General features: G+C 29.2%; 3 protein-coding genes across 3 annotated transcripts; 1 reads left to right on the top strand and 2 right to left on the bottom strand.

Annotated features, from left to right (window-relative positions):
• The first annotated feature begins 255 nt into the window (after positions 1 to 255).
• LOC114928622 (UPAR/Ly6 domain-containing protein crok) lies at positions 256 to 3,458 on the top strand. The gene is made up of 3 exons (XM_029299879.2): positions 256 to 417; positions 1,032 to 1,217; positions 1,973 to 3,458. Exons 1-3 carry the CDS (start codon positions 267 to 269, stop codon positions 2,188 to 2,190), a joined length of 555 nt encoding a protein of 184 aa, XP_029155712.1. The 5' UTR covers positions 256 to 266; the 3' UTR covers positions 2,191 to 3,458.
• A 2,190-nt stretch (positions 3,459 to 5,648) lies between these two features.
• On the bottom strand, positions 5,649 to 8,968 carry LOC114928623 (uncharacterized). The gene is made up of 4 exons (XM_085482374.1): positions 8,735 to 8,968; positions 8,525 to 8,638; positions 7,872 to 8,192; positions 5,649 to 6,984 (listed from the first exon to the last, which is right to left on the bottom strand). Exons 2-4 carry the CDS (start codon positions 8,534 to 8,536, stop codon positions 5,674 to 5,676), a joined length of 1,644 nt encoding a protein of 547 aa, XP_085338500.1. The 5' UTR covers positions 8,537 to 8,638; positions 8,735 to 8,968; the 3' UTR covers positions 5,649 to 5,673.
• A 1,253-nt stretch (positions 8,969 to 10,221) lies between these two features.
• LOC114928619 (uncharacterized) lies at positions 10,222 to 13,663 on the bottom strand. Its single transcript, XM_029299874.2, has 4 exons — positions 13,377 to 13,663; positions 13,167 to 13,280; positions 12,514 to 12,834; positions 10,222 to 11,638 (listed from the first exon to the last, which is right to left on the bottom strand). The coding sequence occupies exons 2-4, from the start codon at positions 13,176 to 13,178 to the stop codon at positions 10,328 to 10,330; spliced, it is 1,644 nt and encodes a 547-aa protein (XP_029155707.2). The 5' UTR covers positions 13,179 to 13,280; positions 13,377 to 13,663; the 3' UTR covers positions 10,222 to 10,327.
• Between the last annotated feature and the right edge of the window lie 486 nt (positions 13,664 to 14,149).

The following is a 14,149-nucleotide window of genomic DNA, read 5'->3' on the forward strand; positions in this document are numbered from 1 at the left end:
GGTTTGTTAATCTTTGTTTGCTGTTAAAACGCTAACTCGATATCAAATTTTACATTAATTAATTAAAGTTAAACATCTCCTTAAAAGTTAAACATCCCTTTAAAAGCTAATCAGGTGAATCAGGCTTGAAACTTCGGGAAGAGGAATTATATAGAGAACTCCGCGAAAATGATGTACCCGGGGTTCTTTGTGCGTCTCGATCCGCCGCTGGCAAGAGCGGGAAACGATGGGAATGGGATCGGCTCGCTACGTAACAGTTACACCCAATGAATGACGTCAGGTGCGCGTTCTATGTTGTGCGGGAGAGCACGCGTGTAGCTCGCTCCGAAAGGAAAATCCTGGAGAGCGACGTAACGATGATGCGGAACAACATCGCGGTTGTGTTGTGTTGCGTGTTGCTGTTTTTCGCCACGACAGGTGAGATTTTCCGCTCAAGAATCTCCAAAACAAATCAAAAGATAGGCACTTCAGTACATGCAGGCACATTCACGGCCATTTTGAAAACGAACCTTATGGTTCAGCCTTGATTGTTTACGGATGGGCGTGATAGTTCGATGTTTGATCATTTTTCAATTATTTTGCTCCCATTTGATCCGATATGCCTGAAAATAAGAATAAATGTTAAGTGTTTTTAGCAAAATGTACAATATAATGAATAATACTTGGGAAAATTAAATGAGTAATAAGTATATATATATATATACTGCTACTTGAATATGCAGGAACGCATTTATTTCAATTATTATTAAGAGCAGAAACGAAATGACTAACGAAAAGTCTAACATTTTTTAATAAAAATAGGGGAGTGCTTAAAAATGGGAAAGGGAATATGAAAATATTTCGTTGATAATTTTTGTAGGTTAGGAATTGAGGTTCTCATCAATTACTTCAACTGTACCAATTAGATACTTTCATTTGAAGATGCGATTAATTCACTGCGAATTAGTACTTTCTAGCTCAGGAGTTTCAAAATATGCTTTAGCGCTGCTGATTGACGCAAAGATTAACGTTATTATGTCATTTCGAAATAGGTATTGAAGCGATACGCTGTTATCAATGCAGCTCCGATATGGACTCAAAGGGCGAGGACCTTTGTGGGGCTTACTCATATTTCGATAAAGAGAGGAACGTACCTATAGAATGCAATAGCGAGGAATCGCATATGCCTGGTACATTTTGCGTCAAGTACACTGAACAGAGCCCACGTGGCTTCATCTGTAAGTATATTTTTGCAAAAATGAGGTATTTATAAGCAATACAAAATCAAATGTAAACTAAAACAAAGTAGACAACATAGACAGAAACTGTAACACGTTTGAAGAACGTTCTTCAGGGTGTACAGAATTAAATAACAAAATGCAACTGCAACTTAGGGACGCAATGCGAAGATAAGTTTGGATGCATCATTCTTTCGTTGATGCATCCAGAAATCGAATGTAATTACTCTTTCATAAAAATTCCAGACCCAGAAAAACCTTGGCGCAGCTTCCGATTTAATTTTCTGTGCTAAAATTATAGAAAGTTTAAAGCATTTTTTGGTGTAATTATATTATGTCTATTTTTATATTTATATTTGTTAATAATTTAGCAATTATGAAGAAGAGAACTCTTTTCATTCTCTTTATCATGTATGTCATCAAAGATTCAAAATGATTTAAATCAATTAAAATCTTTCTTTTAAATTTTATTTATAGATATGGAAATTATGTTTGATGTGAAAATTGTTTTCGGTTTCAAATTAAATACAATAAAATATGTAATTAAAGGAAGATCTTCACAAATTGACTAAGACTTGATTATGAATAAATAGCGTGATTTATATTTATATAAATAGAGAGACATACTTTGCATTTATTATGATCTTATAAGATGATTTTCAGTATCCGCAGTAGCGAACAATGCACGATAAATATATGTTCGATAATCAGGTACGTTAATCAGCCAATTAATTAATTAATCGACAATTTTGAAGGGGATGGTAGGTGGCGACAGGTGATCCGACGATGCGCCTCCGTCGCCAGTACAGGAGTTACAGGGGTCTGTAACTGGGGTGTTCGCGAGAATGGTGTTTACTGGCAGGAGTGTTACTGCTCCGAGGACGCGTGCAACGCAGCATCCGGTCCGGTGTCCTTCGTCACGTTGCTCCTCGTGGCGTGCAGCGCCGTTCTTACGCTTACTTATTTTAAGTAAAACAAGTTTTTAGGCTTTTCTCACATTTTTCAAGAATACAGGCAGTAACAAAATCTAAGCCTTTGTTGCAATAAGTGAGAAGTTAAGTTTTATATAATTCTAATAAGATGAGTCGTAAAATCTTAACGGAGATGTATTCTCGACGAATTTGGTTTGCCAACCGAATTTTGATTAGAAACCATTTTCATTATTATATTTCTCTTTCCTCTTTCAATTTTTCTTCTTTGAACACTTTTTAATTTCTTGAATTTTTAATGCGCAATTTTTTATACAAATGAATGTCAAATTTTATCGTCAGATAAAAATCGACTCTGATTACCAAAAAGCATATTGTTTCTGGTCTCAGTTTGATTATAAGAGAGAGTCAGTTTGTAGATACTTTAAATAATATATCCGTCCATATGCGATATGTTAATAGATCTCTCGAATTCTCGTTTATGTAAATAATTTAAGTGATTTATATCCATCCGTCCATATTTGGCATTGTTGAGAAATGCCACGAGATGTTATTCACTGCTTATAATATAATTAAGTTAAGATGACTAATTAATTAAATTTTACTACAGATAACTAAGAAAGGGTTAATTCAGAGAATAAAATAGATATATTTATTATTGCATCTTGAGAGAAAATTTCACGCGAAATTAGTACAAAAGAGTAAAAGAACAATAATCAGCATAAGATAAACTTGTTGATTTTCTGTCGTTTAGTGCAATAATATATATCTATTATCGAAGAAAATTAACTTAAAAGTGCCTTTTTTACGCAAAAGTAGTGTTCAATTGCTTTTAAGCTGTTTAGCGTAATACGTCGATTAAAATGTTGGCTTTAGAGTAATGACGAATTAAATCGTATATATTATAAAATACATATATGATCATTAAAGCAAACTATCTTTGTTAAATTTAAAATTTTTAAATGGTATACGATTTTATTGATTACAATATAAAAACAGGTTATCGTATTTTTTACTGTAGTTTAATTAATTTATTAAACTTAATAGATAACCACGCATCGCAAATTAAGAATCTCATATAATTTTTTATACTATTCAGCAAGTTATTCCGAATTGTATCTGAATTTGAATTGAATCATATCAACATATATTTGTTATACTACAATTCTTGAAATTTTGAAGTTTTATACTTTTCTATAAACACACGTAGGTATAGTGTCTAAGTAAAAGAAGCAAATTATTGTATAATTAAATTTTTTATCTCTTTATTATTATATATTAATAAAAAAATGTACGTAAATATAACACATAACATGCATATTATTTATTCAAATAAAACTCTCGTAAAATAAAAATTATTTTTTCCATTGAATATTTCACGGTTGAATATGTGGCTTTATAAGCTTAACGATTTATTTCGTTTTTTTTTTTTTTTTTTTTTTAGTTTTTTTCACAGTTTTTTTTATTGGTCGTGAATCTTTGAGAAGCCATTAGACGCGTTCGCGCACGTCCCACGGTAGCATTAACGGAGTGGAAAAACGCGGCGAAAATGAAAGCTACTTTTGTCTCTCGACTTGACTGACTTTTTGCGGTGGCTCCGCGAGAGAAAACGCACCTCGCAAGCCGGGAGATTAATGTTTTCCGTGGCGCTGCTGATCGCATCTGCGCGAAATTCTCATTTGCTGGCTGTTTACGCCTGCTTAAGTGCAACTTACGTTATTTCAGCCGCGTTTAACGTCGCGACTAGATTACACCATCCTTTCTTATCTAAATTTATGATACCTGCTAATCTCATGCTTATATTTTTATACGCTTTTATTTTACACGATTTATGGTCGCCAAATTAATGACTTTGTAAGCGTATTTCTCTTTAAAAATCTAGAGACTATTTAAGAAAATTTATATACAGAAACCAGACAATTATTTACAAAATGTAGAGATAATTTTTCCATTCTACAATGGTAAAGCTAAATTAATAAATTGATAAGTATTAAAAATTAAAACTTGGAATATTTATTAATTATGGTCTCTCTTGAACTATTGTATCTATGATTTCTTAAACGAAAGTTTCGTTTGTCGGGGACACTTAATATAGCTGTAAGCGATAAAATCATCATTCGGTGAAGCATGCAGTCGCAGTACTTAAATTAGCTTCCTTCTACGGAACGAAACACATCGAGGTCATCCTATGCATTGCGCGTCTCATTTATCACACGTCAGTGGCATACGCGTGCTAAACGCGCATTGTGCGAAATTCCTAAATGACGATTCTCGCGATCCGGACTTTTGCGCACCCTCAGACTCTCAGGGGTTGCTGTCGCGAACTCGCTTCCGGTATCAAGCCCAAAGCCGAGGACACCCTCCTGAGCGTACGTCACGCCGTAATGCCGGAAATTCGTCGGCCGTGAGTTAATTACGTCACGCGAGACTATTAATGCCTTAACAGATCCGACGTGCGCGTTGTACGTACAACAATGGTCTCGGCTATTTAGGCCCTTCTCGTACATTACGTCACCACGTGCCAACCCTCGTTACTTGGGGCGCCGTGCGATAATTAAGATCGTCGTGGCCCGAGCGTTCCAGCGGCAGCAACAGCGGCGGCTGATAATACTTCGGAAAGGTCTTATCATGTCCCACAATCCTCCCCGCAATATAACATCGAAAGGTTTCCGCAGGTAAACCGGAGAATGATAAATGCCTTTCAAGATGGGCTAAAATTATATTAGGCGTGTCTCCTAATTATAATGGGCAAACATTAGAATATCGGACTTCTTGATTTATTATGACAAATAAGACGAAAATTGAAAAAAAAATGTTAAGAAACCAAAGGAAAAAATCACTCGACAATCATGATATTTTTGCGATACTTTAGAAATAGCGTTTTTTAAGCAATGCTTTATAATAAGTGAATTCTAATTAAAATACATTTTTTATACACACAAATTTCATTATTAAAATATTTATTATTAAAAATATCAAATTTATAGTAAATCAAACATTCCTTGATACTTTTTTATATCATAATTGAATTTTTTCTTATATATTGAAAATAAATCAATTATGTGACAATTATAAAATATATTTTTTCTTAATATATATCAAGGTATTGATTTTGTTATAAGCTATCAAACAAAATCTCTTTAGTTCGATTTAAGAAATCTTAAGTTATATTTTACTTACGTCAATTGTATACAAATTTTTGTATAATATAATCATAACATATAAGTACTAATAACTAATTTATAACTAACTGATATATGAATAATAAACTTACATAATAATAAATAAACTTGTATAATAAATATAAAATTATATATATTATTAAAATTATGTTATATATCAAGTTTATATATGTAAATATATATATATACATACATCAATATATATATATAAATATATATATACTTAGATACATATGTGTATAAATATTTATATAATTATATAAATATATAATTTATATAATTATATGTATATATAATTTATATAATTATAACGAGCTGGAAATTGTTAAGAAATTGCATATTAGTTTACAGTTCAAGATGATCAAACTTGACAAGTTGAGATCTACAAGGTATATTAATTTTATTAATTGATTCAAATATTTTGTTTCTATCTTTTTGTGATAAATGAGAAAAGTTGTTATAAAGCGCTACTTCCTTTAAATATAACTTAATAAAAGTTGCTACCTTTTCTTCTAAGAGTTTTGCATTACATGAAAACGCAAGCATTATAAGTTTGACAGAATTTTGAATATTAATTATACGTAACAAGTAGCGTTCACATGTTAATTTAAGTTGGTTTACTTTATATTTATCAGCTGTTATTAGTATATATTTGAGCTTATCGTAATCAAGCGACGTCGGTAATGAATCAGTTAAAATGAATAATAACATTCCTTCATAAGCCAATGAAAACTTTTTGTCGTTTATTTTTATCTCAAATTCGTTAGTTTTATTTTTTTCAAGCTTATCGCATAGTTCGTTAAAATACGTACTACTGATACAACGTAATCGATTCTTGGATAAAGTATAGCGTGATTTATTTACTATAAAAGTAATCGATTCTTTATCATTAAAATTAAAATTTTTGCGAACTATTGTATCTATTGTCGTTAAATTCATGTGTATACTTTGATTTTGAAATTGATGAAGAATTTCGAACTTGAAATTGATTACGATCTTTTCTTCAGAGAGTATTTCTGTGTCAAGCAATTTAATTGGAAGTTCACATAATAATGTCATATCTGTCATTGAACCTTTATACGAATAACAATGATATACCTTGTTAGAATTTACCGCATAATTAGAGATAAGGGAAATCTGGCATATACCCATAAATTTTTCTTTAGTAAGTAAATAAAATTTTACTTTGTTGTTTAACTTATCATGTGTATCAATATCAATACTTAGTTTAATTCTATATAGAGCTGTTTCCGGAAACTCTTCAGAAAATAATTGTTTTGCAATTTGAAGATGAGTAATGACACGATCCATGTCCCAGGTATATTCAACTGTGCTCGAGTTAAAGTATGAGCGGCAATATGACTTATTATATGAAGGTGGATTCAGCTGAACTTCCGATGCTGTATTAAAGACATCACTCCCTGATTCTGATATATCTGATTTATTTAAGATATTAGAAGTACTTTCTGTTTTTATTTTGGAATAAGATTTGTTGGAGATGTCTTCTTTTTCGAAACAAGATTTGCTGGGGATATCTTCTTCTATTTGGTAACGGGATATCCTTTCAGCATCTCTCGCTATTTCCACGCGAAGTTTTTCATAATATGCGTCTGCTTTTCCGGTGTAGACATCCTCTGGTTTTATTTTGGAAGAAATCTGGAAATGATCAAGTTACATATTTACTAAGTCTGAACAAAAACGATTAGCATTTGTAGTAGATTTTATTTTAACAAAATAACATTTTCTGATTTAGAAAATAACGTTTTCTTAACTTAATTAATAGTTAAGAGTTTATATTACAAGGCTCTGTAATATAAATATAAATTTAAAGTGTAAGACAGGCAATAAGAGCCAATTGCGGAAGACAGTGCGTTATCTCAACGAAGCTAAATTTTTTCGTTGGAATTAAATATCTGTACACAAGGCACCAAATTTTACTTGGTCACGGCCAAGATTTTAAAATATGAAATAATCTCATATATTTGAGATTTAAATTCAATAATCATTTAACCCCCTACGGAAATAAATAAATAAATGCAAGAGAAAAATATAGATCCGACAGTCGCTGAATCGGGAATCGAATCCGAGACCTTTCGCTTGCCGTAGGGGTTAAAGGATTATTGAAATTAAATCTCAAATATAAGATTATTTCATATTTTAAAATCTTGGCCGTGACCAAGTAAAATTTGGTGTATTGTGCACAGATATTTAATTCCAACGAAAAAATTAAGCTTTGTTGGGATAACGACAGGCAATAAGAGCCAATCTTCCGCGATTGGCTCTTATTGCCTGTCTTACACTTTTAATTAATTGTGTAGCTTAAATAAAAAATCTCATGCATCGTGGTAAAAGGCATACCGATTTCATGAGTGATATACATATATGTTATAAGCTTTCTATTAAGTATATAATAAAATAAATTAAAATTACACTTTTTTTAAATATTACAAATAAATTGCATTTGTTTAAAATATTGCTGTTTTAACATTTTAATTACGTGCTAAAAAAGAAGCGAACACAAGAAGGAAGTGTTGAGAACTTACATTTTTTTCCATTGTGCGGCAATATGACTTATTATATGAAGGTGGATTCAGCTGAACTTCCGATGCTGTATTAAAGACATCACTCCCTGATTCTGATATATCTGATTTATTTAAGATATTAGAAGTACTTTCTGTTTTTATTTTGGAATAAGATTTGTTGGAGATGTCTTCTTTTTCGAAACAAGATTTGCTGGGGATATCTTCTTCTATTTGGTAACGGGATATCCTTTCAGCATCTCTCGCTATTTCCACGCGAAGTTTTTCATAATATGCGTCTGCTTTTCCGGTGTAGACATCCTCTGGTTTTATTTTGGAAGAAATCTGGAAATGATCAAGTTACATATTTACTAAGTCTGAACAAAAACGATTAGCATTTGTAGTAGATTTTATTTTAGCAAAATAACATTTTCTGATAACTTAATTAATTGTGTAACTTAAATAAAAAATCTCATGCATCGTGGTAAAAGGCGTACCGATTTCATGAGTGGTATACATATATTTATAGGCTTTCTATTAAGTATATAATAAAATAAATTAAATTTACACTTTTTTTAAATATTACAAATAAATTGACTTATTTAAAATATTGATGTCTTAACTTAATTACGTGCTAAAAAAGAAGCGAACACAAGAAGGAAGTGTTGAGAACTTACATTTTTTTCCATTATGCTTTGTTATTCTCCTGTCAAACGCTTGAGTGCAAGTTTCAAGGCTTATCGTTAGCTTAAACTGTATTTCTGTTATATGTTTTAATATCGACTTTGGTGCTATTAAAATAATACATATATATAAATATAAATATGATTATATTGCGTGATTGATATCTTTCTCCTTTTATTATAAAGCATATAGAAATCTCTTACCTGTTTGTCCGAAAATTAATCCGGAATTTTTATTTGTTACGCCTCGTATTCTCTTTTAAGACGAAAATCTTTTTCCTGTTCTCAACTGATGACACTTACTTATATAATCTAATTTCATCTTTTTAATCTATTCGCCTCAATTGTATCGTTCCAGAGATCTCCCAAATTTCTAATGTCGACGATGCTAAAATAATGTTATTATTTTAGCAATCTATTTGTTGAACTATAGCTTTCATCTTCTATGTTTTGTTTCATTTTTTGACCTAGCTTGAATCATTGGTATAAAGTGTTACTTTGTGTTGAATAAATGAGAATATAATCAAATGGAAATTTTAAGTTTATGTCAACATTTTGAAAATGCTACAATTTAAATGTATTATAAAAGTATACAATCTATTAATTTTCTTAATTAAATTGACGTAATTCTCGAATTAATCGTAATATTTAAAATTATATAATATATGATTAATATTAAATAAAAATCTTTACTATTAAATTTGAATAAAAATTAGATTTTTACTTATCGAAGAAATGTCGTGGCTATATAGATACAAATAGTTTAACCGATATAATCACAAATTACATATTTTTTGTGTATCTACTTAAAATAATTAGATGTATAGATCGTTCTAGATCAATATTATCCAAAGATAATATTGCTATAACAATCATTCGTCTTTTCACTCACTGAGTGCTTATTGTGTGTCAAACAAAAATCTTTAATTTGCAATTTTTTATCATACAATGTGAAATAATGTTTGAACTACACAATTAATAATCATTATTATAAGATGCAATTTATCAGAACATTTAATAACATTTAATGCGACAAAGTTCTTACGAAAATTATGAGAAACCGAAGGAAAAAATCACTTGACAATCATGATATTTTTGCGATACTTTAGAAATAGCGTTTTTTAAGCAATGCTTTATTGTATTTGAATTGATTTATTAGTGATTTCTAATTAAAATACATTTTTATACACACAAATTTCATTATTAAAATATTTATTATTAAAAATATCAAATTTATAGTAAACCAAACATTTCTTGATACTTTTTCATATCATAATTGAATTTTTTCTTATATGTTGAAAATAATTAAATTATGTGACAATTATAAAATATATTTTTTCTTAATATTTATCAAGGTATTGATTTTGTTATAAGCTATCAAACAAAATCTCTATAGTTCGATTTAAGTAAGAAATCCTAAGTTATATTTTACTTACGTCAATTGTATACAAATTTTTGTATAATATAATCATAACATATAAATACTAATAGCTAATTTATAACTAACTGATATATAAATAATAAATTTATATAATAATAAATAAACTTGTATAATAAATATAAAATTATATATATTATTAAAATTATGTTATACACCAAGTTTATATATGCAAATATATATATATACATACATAAATATATATATATATATATATATATATATATATATATACTTAGATACATATGTGTATAAATATTTATATAATTATATAAATATATAATTTATATAATTATATGTGTATATATAATTTATATAATAATAATGAGCAGGAAATTGTTAAGAAATTGCATATTAGATTACAGTTCAAGATGATCAAACTTGACAAGTTGAGATCTACAAGGTATATTAATTTTATTAATTGATTCAAATATTTTGTTTCTATCTTTTTGTGATAAATGAGAAAAGTTGTTATAACGCGTCATTTCCTTTAAATATAATTTAATAAAAGTTGCTGCCTTTTTTTCTAAGAGTTTTGCATTACATGAAAACGCAAGCATTATAAGTTTGACAGAATTTTGAATATTAATTATACGTAACAAGTAGCGTTCACATGTTAATTTAAGATTGTTTACTTTATATTTATCAGCTGTTATTAGTATATATTTGAGCTTATGGTAATCAAGCGACGTCGGTAATGAACCAGTTAAAATGAATAATAACATTTCTTCATAAGCCAATGACAACTTTTTATCGTTTATTTTTATCTCAAATTCGTTAGTTTTATTTTTTTCAAGCTGATCGCATAGTTCGTTAAAATACGTACTACTGATACAACGTAATCGATTCTTGGATAAAGTATAGCGTGATTTATTTACTATAAAAGTAATCGATTCTTTATCATTAAAATTAAAATTTTTGCGAACTATTGTATCTATTGTCGTTAAATTCATGTGTATACTTTGATTTTGAAATTGATGAAGAATTTCGAACTTGAAATTGATTACGATCTTTTCTTCAGAGAGTATTTCTGTGTCAAGCAATTTAATTGGAAGTTCACATAATAATGTCATATCTGTCATTGAACCTTTATACGAATAACAATGATATACCTTGTTAGAATTTACCGCATAATTAGAGATAAGGGAAATCTGGCATATACCCATAAATTTTTCTTTAGTAAGTAAATAAAATTTTACTTTGTTGTTTAACTTATCATGTGTATCAATATCAATACTTAGTTTAATTCTATATAGAGCTGTTTCCGGGAACTCTTCAGAAAATAATTGTTTTGCAATTTGAAGATGAGTAATGACACGATCTATGTCCCAGGTATATTCAACTGTGCTCGAGTTAAAGTATGAGCGGCAATATGACTTATTATATGAAGGTGGATTCAGCTGAACTTCCGATGCTGTATTAAAGACATCACTCCCTGATTCTGATATATCTGATTGATTTAAGATATTAGAAGTACTTTCTGTTTTTATTTTGGAATAAGATTTGTTGGAGATGTCTTCTTTTTCGAAACAAGATTTGCTGGGGATATCTTCTTCTATTTGGTAACGGGATATCCTTTCAGCATCTCTCGCTATTTCCACGCGAAGTTTTTCATAATATGCGTCTGCTTTTCCGGTGTAGACATCCTCTGGTTTTATTTTGGAAGAAATCTGGAAATGATCAAGTTACATATTTACTAAGTCTGAACAAAAACGATTAGCATTTGTAGTAGATTTTATTTTAACAAAATAACATTTTCTGATTTAGAAAATAACGTTTTCTTAACTTAATTAATAGTTAAGAGTTTATATTACAAGGCTCTGTAATATAAATATAAATTTAAAGTGTAAGACAGGCAATAAGAGCCAATTGCGGAAGACAGTGCGTTATCTCAACGAAGCTAAATTTTTTCGTTGGAATTAAATATCTGTACACAAGGCACCAAATTTTTACTTGGTCACGGCCAAGATTTTAAAATATGAAATAATCTCATATATTTGAGATTTAAATTCAATAATCCTTTAACCCCCTACGGAAATAAATAAATAAATGCAAGAGAAAAATATAGATCCGAAAGTCGCTGAATCGGGAATCGAATCCGAGACCTTTCGCTTGCCGTAAGGGTTAAACGATTATTGAAATTAAATCTCAAATATAAGATTATTTCATATTTTAAAATCTTGGCCGTGACCAAGTAAAATTTGGTGCCTTGTGCACAGATATTTAATTCCAACGAAAAAATTTAGCTTTGTTGGGATAACGCACTGTCTTCCGCGATTGGCTCTTATTGCCTGTCTTACACTTTTAATTAATTGTGTAGCTTAAATAAAAAATCTCATGCATCGTGGTAAAAGGCATACCAATTTCATGAGTGATATACATATATGTTATAAGCTTTCTATTAAGTATATAATAAAATAAATTAAATTTACACTTCTTTTAAATATTACAAATAAATTGCATTTGTTTAAAATATTGCTGTCTTAACATTTTAATTACGTACTAAAAAAGAAGCGAACACAAGAAGGAAGTGTTGAGAACTTACATTTTTTTCCATTGTGCGGCAATATGACTTATTATATGAAGGTGGATTCAGCTGAACTTTCGATGCTGTGTTAAAGACATCACTCCCTGATTCTGATATATCTGATTTATTTAAGATATTAGAAGTACATTCTGTTTCTATTTTGGAATAAGATTTGTTGGAGATGTCTTCTTTTTCGAAACAAGATTTGCTGGGGATATCTTCTTCTATTTGATAACGGGATATCCTTTCAGCAACTCTCGTCATTTGCGCGCTAAGTTTTCCATAATATGCGTCTGCTTTTCCGGTGTAGACATCCTCTGGTTTTATTTTGGAAGAAATCTGGAAATGATCAAGTTACATATTTACTAAGTCTGAACAAAAACGATTAGCATTTGTAGTAGATTTTATTTTAGCAAAATAACATTTTCTGATAACTTAATTAATTGTGTAACTTAAATAAAAAATCTCATGCATCGTGGTAAAAGGCGTACCGATTTCATGAGTGGTATACATATATTTATAGGCTTTCTATTAAGTATATAATAAAATAAATTAAATTCTCACTTTTTTTAAATATTACAAATAAATTGACTTATTTAAAATATTGATGTCTTAACTTAATTACGTGCTAAAAAAGAAGCGAACACAAGAAGGAAGTGTTGAGAACTTACATTTTTTTCCATTGTGCTTTGTTATTCTCCTGTCAAACGCTTGAGTGCAAGTTTCAAGGCTTATCGTTAGCTTAAACTGTATTTCTGTTATATGTTTTAATGTCGACTTTGGTGCTATTAAAATAATACATATGTATAAATATAAATATGATTATATTGCGTGATTGATATATTTCTCCTTATATTATAAAGCATATAGAAATCTCTTACCTGTTTGTCCGAAAAATAATCCGGAATTTTTATTTGTTACGCCTTGTATTCTCTTTTAAGACGAAAATCTTTTTCCTGTTCTCAACTGATGACACTTACTTATATAATCTAATTTCATCTTTTTAATCGATTTGCCTCAATTGTATCGTTCCAGAGATCTCCCAAATTTCCAATGTCGACGATGCTAAAATAATGTTATTATTTTAGCAATCTATTTGTTGGACTATAGCTTTCACCTTCTATGTTTTGTTTCATTTTTTGACCTAGCTTGAACCATTGGTATAAAGTGTTACTTTGTGTTGAATAAATGAGAATATAACCAAATGGGAATTTTAAATTTATGTCAACATTTTGAAAATGCTACAATTTAAATGTATTATAAAAATATACAATCTATTAATTTTTTTAATTAAATTGACGTAATTCTCGAATTAATCGTAATATTTAAAATTATATAATATATGATTAATATTAAATAAAAATCTTTACTATTAAATTTGAATAAAAATTAGATTTTTACTTATCGAAGAAAAGTCGTGGCTATAGATACAAATAGTTTAACCGATATAATCACAAATTACATATTTTTTGTGTATCTACTTAAAATAATTAGATGTATAGATCGTTCTGGATCAATATTATCCAAAGATAATATTGCTATAACAATAATTCGTCTTTTCACTCACTGAGTGCCTATTGTGTGTCAAACAAAAATCTTTAATTTGCAATTTTTTATCATACAATGTGAAATACGTTTAAACTACACAATTAAT

This window comes from Nylanderia fulva, unplaced genomic scaffold (genome assembly GCF_048542155.1).
Source record: "Nylanderia fulva isolate GAGA-0341 unplaced genomic scaffold, ASM4854215v1 Scaffold20, whole genome shotgun sequence".
Lineage (NCBI taxonomy): Eukaryota > Metazoa > Arthropoda > Insecta > Hymenoptera > Formicidae > Nylanderia > Nylanderia fulva.

Bases quoted from the DNA above. Each gene is read 5' to 3' on its own strand.
- LOC114928619 (XM_029299874.2), bottom strand. The intron at 11,639-12,513 runs GTAAGTTCTCAA...GATCATTTCCAG, and splicing joins GCCGCACAATGGAAAAAAAT to ATTTCTTCCAAAATAAAACC.
- LOC114928622 (XM_029299879.2), top strand. From the start codon at position 267: ATGAATGACGTCAGGTGCGCGTTCTATGTTGTGCGGGAGAGCACGCGT. The intron at 418-1,031 runs GTGAGATTTTCC...ATTTCGAAATAG, and splicing joins GCTGTTTTTCGCCACGACAG to GTATTGAAGCGATACGCTGT. The intron at 1,218-1,972 runs GTAAGTATATTT...ACAATTTTGAAG, and splicing joins GAGCCCACGTGGCTTCATCT to GGGATGGTAGGTGGCGACAG.
- LOC114928623 (XM_085482374.1), bottom strand. The intron at 6,985-7,871 runs GTAAGTTCTCAA...GATCATTTCCAG, and splicing joins GCCGCACAATGGAAAAAAAT to ATTTCTTCCAAAATAAAACC.